Consider the following 25,428-nt stretch of genomic DNA (forward strand, 5'->3'; position numbering starts at 1 on the left):
GTGTCCGTGTACGTGCCGTCGAGTGAACGATCCACGCTCTGTGTTTCCATCTTTGTGTGTTTAGCTGCTCTCATTTACTGTTTTAGCTGTTTGCTGCTTGTTGAAATAGTTTGTGAGCTTTAACCTGAGATTCTGGCAAAATACATATATATTAAACATCGATTCAGGATTGAATGAATCAACATCGTTTTATTCAAATTAAAACCATTTAAATGGGAACATGAATTTTTTACATCCGCCTCTAATGCTGGGTAATGTCAGCTGGTCCATGTGCAGCTGGCTGTGAGGCTCAGGGAGCGTCTACAAAGTGCAACACTGAAAGAACATCATCCATAAATATTGAGTAAGAACTGGACTCTCATACAGCGAGACTCAAATGCCTTTAAACATCAGCTTATCCTGCTGATCCAAGTCCAACACTGAGTTTGTAAAAACATGTTTGTCAATCATTTTGTTTGGTTTCTGAGGAAAAAGATTCAATAACTTGCTGCTAATACACAACATTTCATCATATTTCCTCATAACCCTCTTTTGTCTGACCATTTGATCCCATTTGAATTTGCAATAAAGGATCCACAGAGTTTGGTGACAATAATGACAGTAGATGTTTGTGTGAAAGTGCTGGAAGCAAATGAGTGTGTGATGTTCTTTCAGTGTTGCACTTTGTAGACGCTCCCTGAGCACTGGTCTCACAGCCAGCTGCACATAGAGACCAGTGTTGTTAGTCCAGGTCAGAAGATGACTTGTTGGAATGAAAATGAGCTTGTAGTTTGTCTGCTTTAATAATGTGACTGGAAAAAGGTGTTGGACTTCAAATATGTCCATTTCTGTCACACTTCACCTTTAAAAGTGAAGCCATGTGGTTCCTGGAAGGAAAAACACGACTTTTTCAAGTCTTTGTCCTGTTTTTATGAGAAATGTACGACTTTAATGTTCTTTTTTTTTTTTAACTAAATTTTTATTATAATTTACAACATTGCAACTTGTACTTGTCAGTGTTCACAAGTAGGACAGTTACAGGAACCGCAATGCAGAAATGTAGATTAAAATAAGAACTGCAATTAGGAAGCACAAAACAAAACTGGGAAGCAAAACAAAACCCAAGCAAGCAAACAAACAAACAGACAACAACAAAAACAAAAAGAAAACAAAAACTTTTTGTAATATTAAATAACATGTGACAAACTTAGCCATAAATGAACAAAACGAAACAGACCTATGCTAAATTATTGAAACAGTAAAGCATGTATGGGTCGCCAACGCTCAGTAAACAATTCTCTCTGAATCCGCAGAGCAGATGTTGTTTCCTCCATCTGGTAAATTTCTCTTGCTTTATCAATCCACATATTATATGAAGGTGGGTCAAGATTCAGCCATTTAATAGTGATACACTTTAGTGCTGCTGTAAGATTCTTAAGAGATACATTTTATTGTTTCCCACAAAACCCTTTGGTAAGACTCCTAAAATGGCTAACTGTTGGTCTTTTGTTAACCCGTTTTGCCCCACTGGCAACAATTGTTGCCAGTGGGGCAAAATTCCAATGATCTTTCGCACATTGTCTTCTCAATGTTTAGCCACTGAGTTTCAGACAAATCCCGCACCCATACAGTCAGGGGTCTCATCTGAGCTGCCCAGAAATAATATTTCAGGTTTGGAACAGCCAATCCCCCCTGCAGCTTTGACAGTTTTAATCTTTGGAACATGATCCTTGGGCGTTTGCTTTGCCATATAAATTTGGAAAAAAGTTTATCTAAATTATCAAATGTAGAGTTGGGAATGTTAATAGGCAGCATTTGAAAAAGGTCTAGAAGTCTTGGCAATACATTCATACGTATACTCTCGATCCGACCCAAGAAAGACAGAGGCAGGACTGTCCATCTCTAAATCTTTTTTTATTTTTGCAACTATAACTTCATAATTTACTTTAAACAAGTCTGATAATGAGTGAGGAATTTGAATTCCTAAATACTTGATACCTTCGTTTGGCCATTTAAAGCCACATCGCTCCTTGAATGTTAGTGAAATGTTTCCTCCTATATCCATTGCCAATGTTTTGTCAATATTAACTGTGTAACCAGAGAGGTAAACGTATGTACTAATAATTTCTTTTAAATGAGGTAAACTGACTGCAGGATTTGAAATGTATAAAAGTACATCGTCTGCATAGATGGACAATTTATGCTGTTCTCCATTAATTGAAAGGCCCTGAATTTCATGTTCTGATCACCACCTGCACTCATGTATATATCTATCTACTTAGCACTTTTAATTCTTATTCTTATTCTTATTTTTATTTTAATGTCTATTTTAGATAAGATAAGATAAGATAGAACTTTATTAATCCCTCGGGTGGGTTCCTCTGGGAAATTCGACTTCCAAAAAGCACAGCAACGACCGAAGTTACAGTTACAGAATTGTTATATATATATGTATATATATATATATATATATATAAATACAGAGACAAATATAAATAAAATATACAAAGGGGATAAATAGAATAAATAGGAATAAAAAAATAAAAATACAAGTGAATTGCACATTTCAAGTATTGAGTCTATTGCACTGTTGACTATTTACAAAAAGTATTGCACAAGGTATTGTACAGTGAGGTGAAGAGGCACTACAGCTTAGTTGTTCCCCCCTCCTTTGTCCTCCTGTTTCCCCTCCCTCTCCCCTCCAGAGAGGAGTTAAACAGTTTGATGGCGTGTGGGACAAAGGAGTTTTTAAGTCTGTTAGTTCTTGTCTTGGGGAGAAGCAACCTGTCACTGAACAGACTCTTCTGATTGTTTATGGCCGTGTGCAGAGGATGCCCAGCATTGTTCATAATGTCCATCAGTTTCTTTAATGTCCTTTTCTCTGCCACTGTCACCAGAGTGTCCAGCTTCATGCCGACCACAGAGCTAGCCCTCCTGATCAGTTTCTCCAGCCTGGATGAGTCCTTCTTTGCTGTGCTGCTCCCCCAGCACACCACAGCATAGAAAAGTACTCCAGCAACCACCGACTGGTAAAACATCCTCAGGAGCTTCCTGCAGATGTTAAAAGACCTCAGCCTCCTGAGGAAGTACAGTCGGCTTTGGGCTTTTTTATACAGGTGCTCTGTGTTGCATGACCAGTCCAGTTTATTGTCCACCCACAGCCCGAGGTACTTGTACTTGTTGACCACCTCCACCTCCTCCCCCTCTATCTGAACCGGCAGTGGACCTTCTCTGGACCTCCCGAAGTCCACAACCAGTTCCTTAGTCTTTGAGGTGTTGAGTTGCAGGTGGTTTGTGTGACTCCATGCGACAAAGTTCCTCACCAGACTTCTGTACTCCTCTTCCTGATCATCCCAGATACACCCCATGATGGCTGTGTCATCTGCAAACTTCTGAATATGGCATAATACAGAGTTGTAGCAGAAGTCAGAGGTGTACAGGGTGAAGAGAAGAGGGGACAGCACAGTTCCCTGTGGTGCTCCTGTGCTGCTGACCACAGTGTCAGACGTGATGTCCTTCAGCCTGACGTACTGTGGTCTGTTGGTGAGGTAGTCGGAGATCCAAGCCACCAGGCAGGGGTCCACCTCCATCCTGTTCAGTTTTTCCTGAAGCATACAGGGCCGGATGGTATTAAAGGCACTGGAAAAGTCAAGAAACAGGATCCTGACCGTGCCTTTTCCCCCATCCAGGTGTGAGTGGGCTCTGTGTAGGAGGTACAGGATGGCATCCTCCACTCCGACACCCACCTTGTATGCAAACTGTAGTGGGTCCTGGGCATGTTGTACCTGTGGTCGGAGGAGGTTGAGGAAGAGCCGCTCTAGAGTCTTCATAAGATGTGATGTCAGTGCCACCGGTCGGAAGTCATTCAGCTCATTGGGCCGGTTCTTTTTGGGGACCGGGACGATGCAGGATGTCTTCCATAGGGCGGGCACTCTCCCCAGTCGCAGACTGAGGTTGAAGACTCGTTGTAGCGGCTCCCCAAGTTCAGCAGCACACGCCTTTAGCATCCTAGGACACACCTTGTCTGGGCCTGCTGCCTTTCTGGGGCGAAGCTTCCTCAGTTGCCTCCTGACCTGATCCACTGTGACACTGGGAGATGTTTGGGAGGAGGGGAGGGGGGGAGATGTCTTGCTGCTGAGAGAGGGATTGGAGGAGGGGGGTGTCATGGTGTCAGGAAGGGGGGGAAGCGAGGGAGGCAGGAGAGTGGGGAGAGGACTCTGTAGTGAAGGTGAGGGTGAGGGTGGGGGGGTTGTGGGCTGGTCAAACCTGTTGAAGAAGTTGTTGAGTTCGTTTGCCTTCTCCACAGTCCCCCCCACTGTGCTTTTCTTGGTGTTGTGGCCTGTGATGGTTTTCACACCATTCCAGACCTCCCTCATATTGTTCCTCTCCAACTTCTGCTCCACCTTCCTCCTGTAGGTGTCCTTTGCTTCCCTCAGGCAGCGTTTCACCTCCCGCTGTGCTGCTTTCATCTCCTCCTTCACTTTGCTCCTGAAAGCCTTCTTCTTCATGTTGAGGACAGCTTTGACTTCCTGTGTTACCCACGGTTTGTTATTAGGATAACACCGTACCGTCTTAGCAGGGGCGACTGTGTCCACACAAAAGTTGAGGTAGTCTGTAAGACAGTGTGTCACCCCCTCTATGTCCTCACCATGTGGGCTCAGGAGCACATCCCAGTCTGTGGTGTCATAGCAGTCTCTCAGAGCATCCTCCTTTTCTGGGGTCCATCTCCGGATGGAGCGCGTTGTGACAGGCTGCCTTTGGACGAGGGGTGTGTATTGTGGCTGTAGGTAAACCAGGTTGTGGTCTGACTTCCCTAGTGGGGGGAGGGGGGTGGCTCTGTATGCATCTCTCACATTAGCATACAGTAGGTCAATTGTCCTGTTGCTCCTTGTGGGACAATTCACAAACTGGTGAAAAGCAGCCAGAGTAGAGTCCAGTGTGGCATGGTTAAAGTCTCCAGATATAATAATGAACGCCTCGGGGTTTTGTGTCTGAAGTCTTGCTGTGACTGTGTGTATTTTCTCACAGGCAGCTGTTGTGTCGGCCCTCGGAGGGATGTAAACACACACACAGATCACATGACTGAACTCCTGAGGTAGATAATATGGCCGCAAGCTAACAGCTAGCAGCTCCAGGTCCGGACGGCATACCGAAACTTTAACGGAGACGTGTCCAGGGTTACAGTATCTGTTGTTGACGTAGACAATGAGTCCCCCACCTCTGCTTTTTCCGCTGGCCTGCGTGTCCCTATCGGCTCTCACGGATGTGAAACCACATAGGTCTACGTTAGCCTGCGGCGTTAGCTCGGTTAGCCACGTCTCCGTGAAGATAAACAAGCTGCACTCACGGTATAGTCTGTGGTTGTTCAGAGCGCACAGTTCGTCAATCTTATTCTGTAACGAGTTCACGTTGCCCATGATCACTGTCGGGATTGATGGTTTGAATCGCCTCCGGTGATCCGCTCTCCTCGCTCCAGCTTTGCAGCCTCTGTAGCTCCTCTTTAGCTCGGCCGGGATGTTGTGTCGCATGCCGGTCTGTCCCTTTGTTCTTAGTGCCAGCAGCTCCGCTCTCGAATAGATGAAGGAGCTGGTTCCAGAAGTTTTGAAAAGTGCATTATCCATCTTGTATCGCTATATCTAAGAGGTATAAGTAGAGGAAGGTGAAAAAAAGTTTGAAAAGCCTAGTCTAAAAAAGTTAAAGTTAACAAAAAAAGGTGCGGTGTTGCAGAGCTACTTGGAAAGGCTGCCGTCACTCCAGCGCCATGTTTGCGCCATGTTTTAGCGTAATTTATGACAGTATGTTTGCACTGAAGCACCGCAGCAATTTCCTAATGTTGTAAACCTGCTCAACATTTGGCAATAAAACCCTTTCTGATTCTGATTCTGATTCATCTCTAATCAGAATCAGAATACTTTCTTGATCCCTGGGGGAAATTTTTTTTTGTTACAGTGCTCCATTATAAACCAACATAAACCAACATTAAGACAAGACAGACAATATGCTAACTAAGAATAGTACAATATATACATATTAGGGGTGCAACGATACACAAAATTCACGGTTCGGTTCGGTTCGATACTTTGGTGTCACGGTTCGATATTTTTTCGATTCAAAAAGAAATGTTCATGCCTTTTTAATTTGTCATTTATTAAAATTATAAATATATATTTTAACTCAAAAGTACAGTTTTTAAATTTAACCCTAACCCTTGTGCGTGTTTTTTATTTTGACAGCGAATGCGGACCTGGGGACCACTTATGTGCAGCCCTGGTTACAGTGGGGCAAAAAAGTATTTAGTCAGCCACCGATTGTGCAAGTTCCCCCACTTAAAATGATGACAGAGGTCAGTAATTTGCACCAGAGATACACTTCAACTGTGAGAGACAGAATGTGAAAAAAAAATCCATGAATTCACATGGTAGGATTTGTAAAGAATTTATTCGTAAATTAGGGTGGAAAATAAGTATTTGGTCACCTCAAACAAGGAAAATCTCTGGCTCTCACAGACCTGTAACGTCTTCTGTAAGAAGCTTTTCTGTCCCCCACTCGTTACCTGTATGAATGGCACCTGTTTGAACTCATCATCTGTATAAAAGACACCTGTCCACAGCCTCAAACAGTCAGACTCCAAACTCTGCCATGGCCAAGACCAAAGAGCTTTCGAAGGACACCAGGAAAAGTATTGTAGACCTGCATCAGACTGGGAAGAGTGAATCTACAATAGGCAAGCAGCTTGGTGTGAAAAAATCAACTGTGGGAGCAATCATCAGAAAATGGAAGACATACAAGACCACTGATAATCTCCCTCGATCTGGGGCTCCACGCAAGATCTCATCCCGTGGGGTCAAAATGATCATGAGAACGGTGAGCAAAGATCCCAGAACCACACGGGGCAACCTGGTGAATGACCTGCAGAGAGCTGGGACCAAAGTAACAAAGGTCACCATCAGTAACACACTACAACGGCAGGGAATCAAATCCCGCAGTGCCAGACGTGTTCCGCTGCTGAAGCCAGTGCATGTCCAGGCCCGTCTGAAGTTTGCCAGAGAGCACATGGATGATACAGCAGAGGATTGGAAGAATGTCATGTGGTCAGATGAAACCAAAGTAGAACTTTTTGGTATAAACTCAACTCGTCGTGTTTGGAGGACGAAGAATACCGAGTTGCATCCCAAGAACACCATACCTACTGTGAAGCATGGGGGTGGAAACATCATGCTATGGGGCTGTTTTTCTGCCAAGGGGACAGGACGACTGATCCGTGTTAAGGACAGAATGAATGGGGCCATGTATCGTGAGATTTTGAGCCAAAACCTCCTTCCATCAGTGAGAACTTTGAAGATGAAACGAGGCTGGGTCTTCCAACATGACAATGATCCAAAACACACCGCCCGGGCAACAAAGGAGTGGCTCCGTAAGAAGCATTTGAAAGTCCTGGAGTGGCCTAGCCAGTCTCCAGACCTCAACCCCATAGAAAATCTGTGGCGGGAGTTGAAAGTCCGTGTTGCTCGGTGACAGCCCCAAAACATCACTGCTCTCGAGAAGATCTGCATGGAGGAATGGGCCAAAATACCAGCTACTGTGTGTGCAAACCTGGTAAAGACCTATAGTAAACGTTTGACCTCTGTTATTGCCAACAAAGGTTATGTTACAAAGTATTGAGTTGTATTTTTGTTATTGACCAAATACTTATTTTCCACCCTGATTTACGAATAAATTCTTTACAAATCCTATCATGTGGATTCATGGATTTTTTTTTTCACATTCTGTCTCTCACAGTTGAAGTGTACCTCTGGTGCAAATTACTGACCTCTGTCATCATTTTAAGTGGGGGAACTTGCACAATCGGTGGCTGACTAAATACTTTTTTGCCCCACTGTATATAGCTCATCATATTGCAGCCACAGAAATTATTTTGTCCATGAAACCATAAAGCTGCACTTTCTTTTTGCCTTATAGTCTGATTTGTCATAACTTTTCCGTTTTGTGGTAAGCTTTTCTTTGGCTGTCACTTCTTCACCCTGACCTGTCTTATTTGGCTCAGCAGAACTAAAATATATATCCTGCTGCTTTTACACACGCACTCACATAACACTCAGCGATTCTCTGCGCAATCAACCTCTCACATGTTTAAGCTGCGGGAGATTTCACTTGTCATGTTTGCATAGTAAGCTAACGATTAATAAGACGATGTCAGAGGAATTGGTGCACAAATTATCACCACTCACCAATCAGTGCTGTCGCTCTCTACACACAGTTCGCGCGATTGCAAAGTGAAAGCAAAAAACAATGCCAATGACATAATTACCCAGCTACATTTCCGAAAGAATGCAAAAGCATTGACATATATTTTTCCTTCCTACAATAGCCCGACGGGCAGGGCAGAGATAGATTTTGGTAGCCCGACTGGAAAAATCGCTAGCCTCAGGACGTCGGGCTAGCGATATTGCGAGCCCTGTATCTGACTGAGGAATCACTCATCTTTGGAAAAGAGAGTTTATTACAGAGAAATGTCTCTTTCCAAAATAAAAGCTATACTATACGCTTCTTCTGGGCTATATTCTCAGCAGCATATTAAACATATCAGGTCCCCATAAGGAGAATCATGTGCTAACGGCTGTCTAAATGACTCTGGTAAAGTTTGTAGCATGCGTGCTTGTTGTTTTTGTCTGCTTCCACTTGTCTTTGCACTAGGATGATGTCGGAGTAAATGTGCAGTCATATTCGTTGTGTTCCCACTAGTGCTTTCAGGTTAATCTCGTTGAAATGACCTTAACGCCACAACACGGCAAATCTCCTTTAACGAGCTACCCCTGATCGCCCCGTGCATCGGGCTAGACGGCCAACACGTTAACGAGCTAACTGCGCTAACACACTAGCTCCATGACGCACTTACCTTCAGGGTCATACGTCACATGAAAACCAAAATAATTCCAAACGCCAGATCTGAATGAGGGTGGGGGAGGTTCAATTTGCCATGTTGCAAGGAGAGCTTAACTTCTGTCTCGCTAGCTTGCCCTGCGCTCTTCCTTCTGACTATGCTGTCTGTGTTGAGCGCTCAGTGGATCTGCGCTCGACAGTGCAGCCTAGGCGGAGTAGTCAAACGCAGATTCACTGAGCGCTCAACGCAGAAAGCATCGTCAGAAAGAAAGTTGATAAAATAAATTACAAATTTTGTATTGTTCGATACATATGTGTACCGAACCAAAAGCACTGTATCGAACGGTTCAATATCGATACGAATATCGTTGCACCCCTTATACATATATATATATATATATATATATATATATATACACATACACACACATATATATATATATGTATATATATATATATATATATATATATATATATATATATGTATATATATATATATATGTATGTATATATATATATGTATATATATATATATATGTATATACATATATATATATATATACATATATATGTGTGTGTATGTATATATATATATATATATATATATATATATATATATATATATATATATATATATATATATACATACAGTGCGGCAAAAAAGTATTTAGTCAGCCACCGATTGTGCAAGTTCCCCCACTTAAAATGATGACAGAGGTCAGTAATTTGCACCAGAGGTACACTTCAACTGTGAGAGACAGAATGTGAAAAAAAAATCCATGAATCCACATGGTAGGATTTGTAAAGAATTTATCCGTAAATCAGGGTGGCAAATAAGTATTTGGTCACCTCAAACATGGAAAATCTCTGGCTCTCACAGACCTGTAACGTCTTCTGTAAGACGCTTTTCTGTCCCCCACTCGTTACCTGTATGAATGGCACCTGTTTGAACTCATCATCTGTATAAAAGACACCTGTCCACAGCCTCAAACAGTCAGACTCCAAACTCTGCCATGGCCAAGACCAAAGAGCTTTCGAAGGACACCAGGAACAGGATTGTAGACCTGCACCAGACTGGGAAGAGTGAATCTACAATAGGCAAGCAGCTTGGTGTGAAGAAATCAACTGTGGGAGCAATCATCAGAAAATGGAAGACATACAAGACCACTGATAATCTCCCTCGATCTGGGGCTCCACGCAAGATCTCATCCCGTGGGGTCAAAATGATCATGAGAACGGTGAGCAAAGATCCCAGAACCACACGGGGCAACCTGGTGAATGACCTGCAGAGAGCTGGGACCAAAGTAACAAAGGTCACCATCAGTAACACACTACAACGGCAGGGAATCAAATCCCGCAGTGCCAGACGTGTTCCGCTGCTGAAGCCAGTGCATGTCCAGGCCCGTCTGAAGTTTGCCAGAGAGCACATGGATGATACAGCAGAGGATTGGAAGAATGTCATGTGGTCAGATGAAACCAAAGTAGAACTTTTTGGTATAAACTCAACTCGTCGTGTTTGGAGGACGAAGAATACCGAGTTGCATCCCAAGAACACCATACCTACTGTGAAGCATGGGGGTGGAAACATCATGCTATGGGGCTGTTTTTCTGCCAAGGGGACAGGACGACTGATCCGTGTTAAGGACAGAATGAATGGGGCCATGTATCGTGAGATTTTGAGCCAAAACCTCCTTCCATCAGTGAGAACTTTGAAGATGAAACGAGGCTGGGTCTTCCAACATGACAATGATCCAAAACACACCGCCCGGGCAACAAAGGAGTGGCTCCGTAAGAAGCATTTGAAAGTCCTGGAGTGGCCTAGCCAGTCTCCAGACCTCAACCCCATAGAAAATCTGTGGCGGGAGTTGAAAGTCCGTGTTGCTCGGTGACAGCCCCAAAACATCACTGCTCTCGAGAAGATCTGCATGGAGGAATGGGCCAAAATACCAGCTACTGTGTGTGCAAACCTGGTAAAGACCTATAGTAAACGTTTGACCTCTGTTATTGCCAACAAAGGTTATGTTACAAAGTATTGAGTTGTATTTTTGTTATTGACCAAATACTTATTTTCCACCCTGATTTACCAATAAATTCTTTACAAATCCTACCATGTGAATTCATGGATTTTTTTTTCACATTCTGTCTCTCACAGTTGAAGTGTACCTCTGGTGCAAATTACTGACCTCTGTCATCATTTTAGGTGGGGGAACTTGCACAATCGGTGGCTGACTAAATACTTTTTTGCCCCACTGTGTGTATATATATATATATATATACATATATATATATATATATATATATATATATATATGTATATAAAAACACCCAGCACGCCCCTGCGGGCGGTTTATCCTTCAAGCTCGGGTCCTCTACCAGAGGCCTGGGAGCTTGAGGGTCCTGCGCAGTATCTTAGCTGTTCCCAGGACTGCGCTCTTCTGGACAGAGATCTCCGATGTTGTTCCCGGGATCTGCTGGAGCCACTCGCCTAGCTTGGGAGTCACCGCACCTAGGGCTCCGATTACCACGGGGACCACCGTTACCTTCACCCTCCACATCCTCTCGAGCTCTTCTCTGAGCCCTTGGTATTTCTCCAGCTTCTCGTGTTCCTTCTTCCTGATATTGCTGTCATTCGGAACCGCTACATCGATCACTACGGCCGTCTTCTTCTGTTTGTCTACCACCACTATGTCCGGTTGGTTAGCCACCACCATTTTGTCCGTCTGTATCTGGAAGTCCCACAGGATCTTAGCTCGGTCATTCTCCACCACCCTTGAGGGCATCTCCCATTTTGACCTCGGGACTTCCAGGTTATACTCGGCACAGATGTTCCTGTACACTATGCCGGCCACTTGGTTATGGCGTTCCATGTATGCCTTGCCTGCTAGCATCTTGCACCCTGCTGTTATGTGCTGGATTGTCTCTGGGGCATCTTTACACAGCCATGTATGTGTGTGTGTGTGTGTGTGTGTGTATATATATATATATATATATATATATATATATATATATATATATATATATAAGTCACTCATTAATAAGTAGCTGGAAAAGAAACGTGTAGTTGTAGCAGTAAACAGTGTGTTAAGTGGATACGTTGTACAGGGAGCCACAGGCAGGAAAGATTTCCTGTGTCGTTCAGTGGTGCTTTTCGGTAATCTCAGTCTCTCACTGAACGAGCTCCTGTGACTGACCAGCATGTCATGGAGTGGGTGGGAGGTGTTATCCAACATTGTCTTTATCTTGGACAGCATCCGCCTCTCCGACACCACCTTGAGGGAGTCCAGCTCCATCCCCACAGCATTACTGGCCTTACGGATTAGTTTATTAAGTCTGTTGGCATCTGCTACCCTCAGCCTGCTCCCCCAGCATGCAACAGCATAGAGGATCGCACTGGCCACCACAGACTCATAGAAAATCCTCAGCATTTTCTGGCAGATGTTGAAGGACCTCAGTCGCCTCAAAAAATAGAGACGACTCTGGCCCTTCCTGTAAAGTGCTGTGGTGTTTTTAGCCCAGTCCAGTTTATTGTCAATGTGTACTCCAAGGTATTTATAGTCCTCCACAATGTCAACACTGTCCCCCTGGATTGAAACAGGGGTCAAGTGTTTCCTGGTCTTCCTGAAGTCCACGATCAGTTCCTTGGTCTTTGCCACGTTGAGCTGCAGATGATTCTGCTCACACCACGTGACAAAGGAGTCGACCACAGCCCGGTACTCTGTCTCATCATCCCTGCTGATGCATCCAACCACCGCAGAGTCATCAGAAAACTTCTGAAGATGGCAGGTCTCTGTGCAGTGGCTGAAGTCTGTGGTGTAGAGGGTGAAGAGGAAGGGGGAGAGGACAGTCCCCTGTGGTGCCCCTGTGTTGCTAATCACCTTGTCAGACACACACTGTGGGAGACGTACATATTGTGGTCTTCCTGTCAGGTAATCAACAATCCAGGACACCAGAGAAGCATCCACCTGCATTGCTGCTAACTTATCGCCCAGGAGGGTCGGCCTGATGGTGTTGAAAGCACTGGAAAAGTCAAAAAACATGACCCTCACAGTGCTCGCCGGCTGGTCCAGATGGGTGTAGATACGATTGAGCAGGTAGATGATGGCGTCCTCAGTTCCGAGACGAGGCTGATAAGCGAACTGAAGGGGATCCAGATGTGGTCTTACTATGGGTCGCAGCTGGTCCAGGATGAGCCTTTCCAGGGTCTTCATGATGTGGGAGGTCAGTGCCACGGGCCTGTAATCCTGGGGGCCACTGGGACGTGGCGTCTTTGGTACAGGGACGAGGCATGATGTCTTCCACATCACTGGGACCCTCTGCAGACTCAGACTCAGCATAAACAGTTTATGAAAGACTCCACACAGCTGGGGGGCACAGGCCTTGAGAACAAGGGGACTCACTCCGTCTGGTCCAGCAGACTTGCCTGAGTGAAGTCTCCTCATTTGCATCTCAACCTGGTATTGAGTGAAGGTGATGGGTGGGGGAGGGGTGTCAGGAATCTCACAGGAGGCAACATGTGAAGAGAGAGGCTGGCACAGTGGTGTGGCTCTGGATTCCAGACTGACTACAGGTGAGGTTGTGGGGGTGTGAGCAGACACTGTGGTGTCGAATCTATTGAAAAACAGATTCGCGTTGGTGGTTCTTTGTGTCCGGGGGTGGGCGTCCAGGTACACACCGGCTCACTCTTTGGCGGCCGCTTATCGGGGCCTGGAGCTTGGGGCTCGCTCGGGCCACTTCGGAGGTGGGGTGCCCCCGACCTCTCGGCCTGGGGCTCGGTCACTCAGGCACAGCTGGCTGCCGGCGGAGCTCACGGGCGCGTCACTGCAACCCCCCCTGGCTTCTGCTCCGTGGCTGCTGAGTGAACCCTCATCTGGGACTCTCCTCAGCTCTTTCTGGGACAGTGGCGCGGCTGCCCCTCTGTTGGTCTTCCTTGGTCTCTTGTGTTCTGGGGGCCTCTGGATGTCTGGAGTTTTGATCTCCTCCATACCTGCTTCATGCCCTGGAGGATGGGGCTGTGGCCCCCCCCCCCCCCCCCCACACCCTCTAGCAGATCATTACATGAAGGAACCTTTTAAAAACAAGCGCGTCCATGCTCACAGGTGTACACACGGGTGATCACACCCACAAACTACACCCTTTTTGGCTCCTACCTCAAAGCACACTGTGTTCTGCTGATCTTATGTGCTGCACAATAATTTTTAATATTTAGTATTTACTGTCATATTCCCATATATCATTGTGATGTTGTTTATTCTATTACTCTTGTTTTCTTCTGCTTGTTCTCTTTTTTCTTTCTCAACAGGTGATCCAGGTGATTGATATATGCATTTTTTTTTCTGCCCATTCTGTTGGTTTTTGTTTTTTGCCCTTCTCCCCCGTCCCTCTTCTCAGCTGTTTCTCTTTCCCTCTTTCTTTCTCCCCTTCTTTCCCCCAGTCAAGTCTGTCCCGTATTCAGCAAGTGAAAATAAAATAAACAATAAAAGGTGAATCAAATGGACCATTACGGCAAGGCTGGGATGGTCAATTTGGTAAAGTAAATCCATTGGGCATCTTTCTTTGCCTTTAGACAACAATTCTGATGGCAAAAGAGCCAAACGGGACAGGCAAAACCCCCCCCCAAAAAAACAGAAAAACAGATTCAACTCGTTGGCTCTATTCTCACCTCCCTCAGCTCCCCTGCTGTTGGTTGGCCTGAATCCAGTGATGGTCTTCATGCCCCTCCACACCTCTCTCATGCTGTTCTGCTGGAGTTTCCACTCCAGCTTCCTTCTGTAATTGTCCTTAGCCTCTCTGATCTTGTCCTTTAGTAACACCTGGACCTTCCTCACCTCCTCTTTATTGCCCCCTCTGAAAGCCCTCTTCTTGTTGTTGAGGAGGGCTTTGATGGGCTTTAATCAACTGCGCCAGAGGCTCAATACTTATATCGAACAGCAGGGGCGACAGTGAGCATCCTTGTCTACACCCACGTTCCAGTGGAAATCTGGCTGATATTGTTCCATTTACCCGTACAGCCGCCATTGGGTTGGAATAAAGAATCTGTATCCACTTAATTAAGTTTGGCCCAAATTTGAATCTTTCAAGTGTATGGCCCAAGTACTGCCAGGAAACCCTGTCGAATGCTTTTTGCGCATCAAGAGACAGAATCATTGTTTCTTCTTGTTTGGTCTTGTACAAGGACATTAAGTTCAACAATCTACGAACATTGTCCCCATAGTGCCTTCCTGCAATGAACCCCGTTTGATCTGGATTTATAACCTGTGTAATAATTTTACTAACTCTTTTGGCTAAAATCGTGGTGAGAATGCGCAAATCAGTATTAAGTAATGAGATTGGCCTGTATGATTGACAGTTTGTGGGGTCCTTGCCCTCTTTATGGATTACGACAATTGTAGCATCGTTCCAGGACGGCACCATAGTCCCAGTCTCCAGAGCGCAGTGGTAAGCTTTCAGTGATAAGGGTGCGACTTTGTCCTTAAGTTTTTTTATAGAATTCGTTAATAAAACCATCAGGGCCAGGACTGTTTTTAGTTTTAAGGTTTGAAATCACCTGTAAAATTTCTTGTTGTCGAATTGGTTCATCTAACTCCTTTGCTACAGACTCTGACAGTGTTTTTAAATTGATCTTTTCTAAGAAATCAGATAGTGTATTGTTATCTTTACATGTATCTGAATTTTTATATAATGACTCGAAAAAATTGGCAAAACAACTTGCAATTTGATTTGGTTTAGTAATTAGGGTTTGATCTGACTTCAACTTTTGGACCATATTACAAGTTTGCTGTTTCCTGAGTCTTATTGCCAGCAATCTACTAGCCCTACTACCCTGTTCATAGTACTTTTGTTTAGTGAATCTGAAATTGCCCTCAATTTTCTCGTTTATTAAACTATTAAGATCACTACGTAACATTTTAAGATCGGAAAGCAAATTGGCTGTCTGTGCTTTTTTGTGTTGTTGCTCTAGGTGTTTTATTTTGGCCTCCAATTCACACCGCCTAGCCTCTTTTCTTTTCTTCCTGGCACTTGCAAATTATATTATGCGACCTCTAATGTATGCCTTGGTGCAATCCCAGAGGGTTAAAGGCGATATTTTCGGAGTTGTGTTCAACTCCAAGTAAGTATTTAGTTCAGTATGTATGAACTCACAAAACTGGCTGTCATTTAGGAGTGAGGCATTTAATCGCCAGACTTTAATGTTCTTGATGCTCCTGTACCATCTCTCTGTCATCCTCCTCGCTCCCTCTTTGCACTCACAGTCTTTGTGCATCATTAACACTCACATGAGGAAAACCAAAGTTTTACTGGGCAGAAGATGATCATCAGTGACGCTGTCTTTAAAACACTCTTGTTAGAAATGTTCGACTTTAATGTGAAACATTCAGAGTTTTTTCTCTTGTTGTGTTTGTTTGAAGCTGCTTCCTGTTGGCTTCAGCTGTTTGGAGTTTCCATTTTCTAAACTTCTACATTCTGAACCTTCTTCAGCTCTGAACAGATGATGAAACACTGAATGATTTCAAGCACTTTGTCTAATAAACTTACATCTTTCATTCTTTATACAGATTGAAGAGCTGTGGTTTGTCAGATATTGGCCTTGATTATCTGGCAGCAGCACTGAAGTCCAACCCCTCGTATCCCACAGAGGTGGACCTGAGTGGAACCTACAGCAAGCTGCAGGGTTCAGGAGTGAAGCATCTGTGTGGTTTCCTGGAGAATCCACGATGTCGATTTGAAACTCTGAGGTCAGTCAGCATGTTTTAGTTGTGCTGAGATGAATATGATGTGAAAGTTGTGCTGACACTAAACTGCAGACATCAGGCTGATATTATACTGATCCACACTGAGGATCTTCATGGTAAAGTCTGTTTTCTTCTTCTCTGGTTTAGTCCATTGACTGCAGCAGAACAATGTTCACATTTCAAACAGTGATACTCAACGTATGGCCCGCGGCCCACACGCGGCCTGCCCACCTTTCCTGATTCAGAGAGAGGGGACCCTGATTAACTGTGTAGCTTCTTCCTCACAGTTCTAAGTATCAGACACAACAATGAATAATCCACAGCTGACTGTCTTTAGCAGGTCAAAGGTCACGGCACACAGCACTCTGTGAAACAGTTTGGAGCAGGAATTCTTGCACATTTACAAACTGACACTGCTGCACGGCATGCTGGGTAATGCTAGCTGCTCAGGTATGGGCATGCTAACGGCTGTGAGGCTCCGTGGCTGCAGAACACCGAAGAAGAGAAAAGAGAGGTGGAGGATGAAGAAAAGAGGCGGAGATGAAGCAGAAGTTTAGCTCCAGAGAGGAACTGTGTCTGTGTGGGTGGGGCTCAGGCACCTCCGCCCACACAGTGACAGTGAAGCAGGTGAAGAGTAATAAATGAAGACAGCAGACAGGATTTGATAAGCTGATGTACAAACATGTAGTATGATGGTGGCAGCTACAGAAACAGGTCCATACAGACTGAAGCGTGTCTCAGTCTGAATGTACACTGCTGTTATAAGAGCTGTGGAAACTCAGGTCAAAAGGACGTAACCACACTGCTGACAGTTCCAGGACATTCACAGAGTTACAGCATCATTTGTGACCATAAAGACAGAAAGCTCATCCAAATCCTGGGATTAAAAGTCTGTCCTGGTGGTGTCCAGTCAAACACGTCTCTGTGAAAGCTTCAATCCAACAGGCTCCAAAGTCCTTCTGCTCATTTCCTCGCCGGGTTCTTGATGCTCCTGTACCATCTCTCTGTCATCCTCCTCGCTCCCTCTTTGCACTCACAGTCTTTGTGCATCATTAACACTCACATGTGGAAAACCAAAGTTTTACTGGGCAGAAGATGATCATCAGTGACGCTGTCTTTAAAACACTCTTGTTAGAAATGTACGACTTTAATGTGAAACATTCAGAGTTTTTTCTCTTGTTGTGTTTGTTTGAAGCTGCTTCCTGTTGGCTTCAGCTGTTTGGAGTTTCCATTTTCTAAACTTCTACATTCTGAACCTTCTTCAGCTCTGAACAGATGATGAAACACTGAATGATTTCAAGCACTTTGTCTAATAAACTTACATCTTTCATTCTTTATACAGATTGGAGCGCTGTGATTTGTCAGAGATCAGCTGTGATTATCTGGAAGCAGTGCTGAAGCTCAACCCCTCCCATCTGAGAGAGCTGGACCTGAGTAATGACTACTCCTGGTTTTCGACCAACAACAACAAGCTGCAGGATCCAGGAGTGAAGCATCTGTGTGGTTTCCTGGAGAGTCCAGGATGTAAACTTGAAACTCTGAGGTCAGTCAGCATGTTTTAGTTGTGCTGAGATGAATATGATGTGAAAGTTGTGCTGACACTAAACTGCAGACATCAGGCTGATATTATACTGATCCACACTGAGGATCTTCATGGTAAAGTCTGTTTTCTTCTTCTCTGGTTTAGTCCATTGACTGCAGCAGAACAATGTTCACATTTCAAACAGTGATGCTCAACGTATGGCCCGCGGCCCACACGCGGCCTGCCCACCTTTCCTGATTCAGAGAGAGGGGACCCTGATTAACTGTGTAGCTTCTTCCTCACAGTTCTAAGTATCAGACACAACAATGAATAATCCACAGCTGACTGTCTTTAGCAGGTCAAAGGTCACGGCACACAGCAGACAGTCAGAAATATTCTAACTCTGATCATTTATCAGTTGTGACACTGTGAGACTTGATCAGAGGTGTGATCATCACAGCAGAGGCCTTTGTGTCAAAGTCACTGAGGATCAAACAGAAACACATGAAGCAGATTTTCCTCTTCTGGCTTTTTATAGCAGATAACCTTCAAAATATTCTGCAGTCGATCAAAAACTGAAGCAAACCATGAAGCAACATGTGAACATGAGCTGATGCTGCTGAAGTGAAGCAAAGTTACAGAGGTTTGATTACAGACACAGCTGAGAGTTTGTAATCTGTCATCATTTTAAAAAGTTTCCATGGAACAGCAGAAATGAGGCTTTACTGTCAGAGGCCGACAGCACTGAACACAACAGCAGACTGGTGGCTAATAAACAGTGAATGATGCAGAAACAGATGTTTGAAGCTGTTCTTGGAGTACACTGAGAGAGAGAGAGCTGTGCAGGCAGGAACAGCCAAAGTCAGAGAGAATTCATGAGCATATTGATCAAACGTGAAGCAGAGTTTGGATCTTCTTTTGCTGCTGCTTCACTCAGTTTTGGTTGGAGACAGATGAAACCTGCAGCTTCAGGATCTGTGAGCTGTCCACTTTCAGCCCCGACGGCGTGTCCGTGTACGTGCCGTCGAGTGAACGATCCACGCTCTGTGTTTCCATCTTTGTGTGTTTAGCTGCTCTCATTTACTGTTTTATCTGTTTGCTGCTTGTTGAAATAGTTTGTGAGCTTTAACCTGAGATTCTGGCAAAATACATTTATATGAAACATCGATTCAGGATTGAATGAATCAACATCGTTTTATTCAAATTAAAACCATTTAAATGGGAACATGAATTTTTTACAGCCGCCTCTAATGCTGGGTAATGTCAGCTGGTCCATGTGCAGCTGGCTGTGAGGCTCAGGGAGCGTCTACAAAGTGCAACACTGAAAGAACATCATCCATAAATATTGAGTAAGAACTGGACTCTCATACAGCGAGACTCAAATGCCTTTAAACATCAGCTTATCCTGCTGATCCAAGTCCAACACTGAGTTTGTAAAAACATGTTTGTCAATCATTTTGTTTGGTTTCTGAGGAAAATGATTCAATAAGTTGCTGCTAATACACAACATTTCATCATATTTCCTCATAACCCTCTTTTGTCTGACCATTTGATCCCATTTGAATTTGCAATAAAGGATCCACAGAGTTTGGTGACAATGATGACAGTAGATGTTTGTGTGAAAGTGCTGGAAGCAAATGAGTGTGTGATGTTCTTTCAGTGTTGCACTTTGTAGACGCTCCCTGAGCACTGGTCTCACAGCCAGCTGCACATAGAGACCAGTGTTGTTAGTCCAGGTCAGAAGATGACTTGTTGGAATGAAAATGAGCTTGTAGTTTGTCTGCTTTAATAATGTGACTGGAAAAAGGTGTTGGACTTCAAATATGTCCATTTCTGTCACACTTCACCTTTAAAAGTGAAGCCATGTGGTTCCTGGAAGGAAAAACACGACTTTTTCAAGTCTTTGTCCTGTTTTTATGAGAAATGTACGACTTTAATGTGAAACATTCAGAGTTTTTTCTCTTGTTGTGTTTGTTTGAAGCTGCTTCCTGTTGGCTTCAGCTGTTTGGAGTTTCCATTTTCTAAACTTCTACATTCTGAACCTTCTTCAGCTCTGAACAGATGATGAAACACTGAATGATTTCAAGCACTTTGTCTAATAAACTTACATCTTTCGTTCTTTATACAGATTAAGGAGCTGTGATTTGTCAGAGATCAGCTGTGATTATCTGGCAGCAGCACTGAAGTCCAACCCCTCCCATCTGAGAGAGCTGGACCTGTACAAAAACAACAAGCTGCAGGATCCAGGAGTGAAGCATCTGTGTGGTTTCCTGGAGAGTCCAGGATGTAAACTTGAAACTCTGAGGTCAGTCAGCATGTTTTAGTTGTGCTGAGATGAATATGATGTGAAAGTTGTGCTGACACTAAACTGCAGACATCAGGCTGATATTATACTGATCCACACTGAGGATCTTCATGGTAAAGTCTGTTTTCTTCTTCTCTGGTTTAGTCCATTGACTGCAGCAGAACAATGTTCACATTTCAAACAGTGATACTCAACGTATGGCCCGCGGCCCACACGCGGCCTGCCCACCTTTCCTGATTCAGAGAGAGGGGACCCTGATTAACTGTGTAGCTTCTTCCTCACAGTTCTAAGTATCAGACACAACAATGAATAATCCACAGCTGACTGTCTTTAGCAGGTCAAAGGTCACGGCACACAGCAGACAGTCAGAAATATTCTAACTCTGATCATTTATCAGTTGTGACACTGTGAGACTTGATCAGAGGTGTGATCATCACAGCAGAGGCCTTTGTGTCAAAGTCACTGAGGATCAAACAGAAACACATGAAGCAGATTTTCCTCTTCTGGCTTTTTATAGCAGATAACCTTCAAAATATTCTGCAGTCGATCAAAAACTGAAGCAAACCATGAAGCAACATGTGAACATGAGCTGATGCTGCTGAAGTGAAGCAAAGTTACAGAGGTTTGATTACAGACACAGCTGAGAGTTTGTAATCTGTCATCATTTTAAAAAGTTTCCATGGAACAGCAGAAATGAGGCTTTACTGTCAGAGGCCGACAGCACTGAACACAACAGCAGACTGGTGGCTAATAAACAGTGAATGATGCAGAAACAGATGTTTGAAGCTGTTCTTGGAGTACACTGAGAGAGAGAGAGCTGTGCAGGCAGGAACAGCCAAAGTCAGAGAGAATTCATGAGCATATTTATCAAACGTGAAGCAGAGTTTGGATCTTCTTTTGCTGCTGCTTCACTCAGTTTTGGTTGGAGACAGATGAAACCTGCAGCTTCAGGATCTGTGAGCTGTCCACTTTCAGCCCCGACGGCGTGTCCGTGTACGTGCCGTCGAGTGAACGATCCACGCTCTGTGTTTCCATCTTTGTGTGTTTAGCTGCTCTCATTTACTGTTTTAGCTGTTTGCTGCTTGTTGAAATAGTTTGTGAGCTTTAACCTGAGATTCTGGCAAAATACATTTATATTAAACATCGATTCAGGATTGAATGAATCAACATCGTTTTATTCAAATTAAAACCATTTAAATGGGAACATGAATTTTTTACAGCCGCCTCTAATGCTGGGTAATGTCAGCTGGTCCATGTGCAGCTGGCTGTGAGGCTCAGGGAGCGTCTACAAAGTGCAACACTGAAAGAACATCATCCATAAATATTGAGTAAGAACTGGACTCTCATACAGCGAGACTCAAATGCCTTTAAACATCAGCTTATCCTGCTGATCCGAGTCCAACACTGAGTTTGTAAAAACATGTTTGTCAATCATTTTGTTTGGTTTTTGAGGAAAATGATTCAATAAGTTGCTGCTAATACACAACATTTCATCATATTTCCTCATAACCCTCTTTTGTCTGACCATTTGATCCCATTTGAATTTGCAATAAAGGATCCACAGAGTTTGGTGACAATAATGACAGTAGATGTTTGTGTGAAAGTGCTGGAAGCAAATGAGTGTGTGATGTTCTTTCAGTGTTGCACTTTGTAGACGCTCCCTGAGCACTGGTCTCACAGCCAGCTGCACATAGAGACCAGTGTTGTTAGTCCAGGTCAGAAGATGACTTGTTGGAATGAAAATGAGCTTGTAGTTTGTCTGCTTTAATAATGTGACTGGAAAAAGGTGTTGGACTTCAAATATGTCCATTTCTGTCACACTTCACCTTTAAAAGTGAAGCCATGTGGTTCCTGGAAGGAAAAACACGACTTTTTCAAGTCTTTGTCCTGTTTTTATGAGAAATGTACGACTTTAATGTGAAACATTCAGAGTTTTTTCTCTTGTTGTGTTTGTTTGAAGCTGCTTCCTGTTGGCTTCAGCTGTTTGGAGTTTCCATTTTCTAAACTTCTACATTCTGAACCTTCTTCAGCTCTGAACAGATGATGAAACACTGAATGATTTCAAGCACTTTGTCTAATAAACTTACATCTTTCATTCTTTATACAGATTGAAGAACTGTGGTTTGTCAGAGATCAGCTGTGATTATCTGGCAGCAGCACTGAAGTCCAACCCCTCCCATCTGAGAGAGCTGGACCTGAGTAATGACTCCTTCTCTTCTTCAACTAAGAACAAGCTGCAGGATCCAGGAGTGAAGCATCTGTGTGGTTTCCTGGAGAGTCCAGGATGTAAACTTGAAACTCTGAGGTCAGTCAGCATGTTTTAGTTGTGCTGAGATGAATATGATGTGAAAGTTGTGCTGACACTAAACTGCAGACATCAGGCTGATATTATACTGATCCACACTGAGGATCTTCATGGTAAAGTCTGTTTTCTTCTTCTCTGGTTTAGTCCATTGACTGCAGCAGAACAATGTTCACATTTCAAACAGTGATACTCAACGTATGGCCCGCGGCCCACACGCGGCCTGCCCACCTTTACTGATTCAGAGAGCTGTGTTTGTGTGGGCGGGGCTCAGACAGCTCTGCCCACTCAGTTTGTTCCCTCCTGATTCATCTGCATGTGTTCTGCTTCACACTGCTCACCTCCACCAAAGACTTCACAAACATCTTCTTTCTTTGAGTCCAGTTTGTCCCACAAACACTTCCAAATCTCCTCCTCTGAGATTCTGCAGCTTCTTGCAGTGTGACTCAGCTGACTTCTGACAGACCACAGACTGGCACAGCATCCACATGTGTCTCCTTTCAAACAGGCTCTTGATGTTTCCTCCCACATCATTCTGGCCTCTCAGTCTCCTTTGTTCTCCAGCTCTGTAGCTCCATCTGATGAAGCTTCAGTTTTCCATGTTGGTAACAGTAAACTACAGCCTCTGCTGTCAGCTGGGTAACTAAACAGAGCTGCAGCACGTCTCTGCGGTGGTGCTACATCCAGCCTGCAGACGGCCGTCTACATGTTGTAGTGGTTTACACTCACACGACGTGCGGCGAAGTTGATGGAGTAAAGGTTAGAGTGAAAGAAGCTGAGGATGGGCTGTCAATGTGGAGCGATGAGGTGACCACCCTGCAGTCTACAGTAGAGAGTATGAAGGAGGAGCTGTCTGACCTGAAGGATAAATGTGATGAAGGCAGGAAGCGGAGAGCTAACATCCACATCATAGGGATCCCAAAGGGCCTGGACTCGAGCTCCTCCACGGCCGTATCCGTGCTACTACGTGAAGTGCTGGGTATGGATAAAGACGTTATTGTCGACCGCTCACACAGGAGCCCTATCCTGAGAAAGCCAGCTGGTAACCCGCACGCCGTCATAGCCGAGCGTCACTACTACCAGGATTGTGTGGCTACGCCGTGCCAGGGCCCAAGCCCCGCTTGAGTTTAACGGACAACCTATTGCAATATTACGACTGGGCGATATGACCCAAAGTTCATATCTCGATATTCTTTAGCTGGATGGCGATATACGATATATATCTCGATATTTTTAAAGCCAGAAAGTTCGAACAAAAAGAGAGTTCTTAGTCAAAGCTGTGTCCCAAATCTCACACAGGCACATTTATTAACATACAGCGTAGATGTACATGAAACAATTACTCAGGAATAAATGATCAGCATTTATTAAATAATAATGCTCCATAAATAAAAGAAAACAATGTTGTTTTTGTGCATAACAAAAAGCTCACAATCGTGCAGTCAAAATGTAAACTAACAGACGCTGAGCATAATAACAAGCAGCTGCTCTGTTCCCAGGTTCTACTGCGTGACTGACAGCCTGGAGTTTGAAACCCTCTTTGTAACCGAGTCAGGAGTGGACAAACATCTTGAGAAAGTTGAGGGTAAACAGGAATGTTTCCTCTGGATGAGTCCGACTCTACCAGAGGAAAAGGGGAAAGATGCAGAGAAGACAGCGCGAATGTAACAGGTGCCATTTATGGTCCTTATACACACTCAATACAGTAATATTACGTTGAAGCAGAGTACGTATCACTCCGCGAGGCTCCTCGTAGCTGTAATGCTCCAACAATCCATCAAGCGGTGCGGCCTCGTAGCTGAGCAAAGTCGTACCAAAACATCTTTTGAAAGGTTTCTGAGCGCCGTGTAGCACATAAAATCGGTTCGAGGTCAGTAAGCACAACCAGAATTCATCCATAAGGCGCACTGTCGATTTATGAGAAAATTACAGGATTTTAAGTGCAGAAAATATAGTTTATGGTTTTCCTTTGATCTTAGCAAATATCTACGCCTCTAATTGGGACGATCACAGATTTTTCACTAATGTCTTTGCGCGGCTCCCCAATATGTCATCACACAATATCATCTTTGAGGGAGACCTAAACTGCTCATTATCTGCTATGGACCACAGTTCACACAAAAGTACACTTAGTCCAAAGTCAGCATGCGTCATTCAGAGCTTTCTTGATAATTATGGGCTGGCTGATGTATGGAGATTTCATAATCCTGCTTCACGTCAATACTCTTTTTTTCTAATGTCCATAAAACATATATTTGTATAGAAAAACGTCTCCCTTTAGTTACAGAATGTGATTATAAGACTCTGGTGATTTCTCCTCTTGTTTTTTCAATGTGTATTCCTGATGCCTGCTCCAACTATCAGCCATGGAGATTCAACTCAGTGTTGTTAGCAGATGAAGAGTTTGTCAGTTACAAAAGGTCTCAAAGACATTTTTTTTCTATCAATCAGACCCCAGAGATGTCATCATCAGTCATTTGGGAATCTCTAAAAGCATCTGAGAGGCCAAATAATTTCATTTTGTGCCAAACAGAATAGAATAGAATAGAATTAGAATAGAATTCAACTTTATTGTCATTGCACATGCACAGGTACAGGGCAACGAAATGCAGTTTGCATCCATCCAGAAGTGCTTTAGTGATATAGATATATTACAATATATATTAGCAATAATATAGATATGTGAGTATATTACAGAAATGGGTCTATT

General features: G+C 43.9%; 2 protein-coding genes across 2 annotated transcripts in view; both read left to right on the forward strand.

The window, feature by feature from the left end:
- The window catches only part of LOC113017716 (NACHT, LRR and PYD domains-containing protein 12-like), a 1,242,929-nt gene that overhangs the window by 695,572 nt on the left and 521,929 nt on the right, over positions 1 to 25,428 (forward strand). The window contains exon 15 of the mRNA XM_080296777.1: positions 22,524 to 22,721. Coding sequence (XP_080152903.1) covers positions 22,524 to 22,721 — 198 coding nt within the window. The remainder of the gene's footprint in view (positions 1 to 22,523; positions 22,722 to 25,428) is intronic.
- The window catches only part of LOC113017485 (NACHT, LRR and PYD domains-containing protein 12-like), a 255,890-nt gene that overhangs the window by 164,652 nt on the left and 65,810 nt on the right, over positions 1 to 25,428 (forward strand). The window lies entirely within an intron of this gene.

Source organism: Astatotilapia calliptera, chromosome 23, assembly GCF_964374335.1.
Source record: "Astatotilapia calliptera chromosome 23, fAstCal68.1, whole genome shotgun sequence".
In the NCBI taxonomy this organism is placed as follows: Eukaryota; Metazoa; Chordata; class Actinopteri; order Cichliformes; family Cichlidae; genus Astatotilapia; species Astatotilapia calliptera.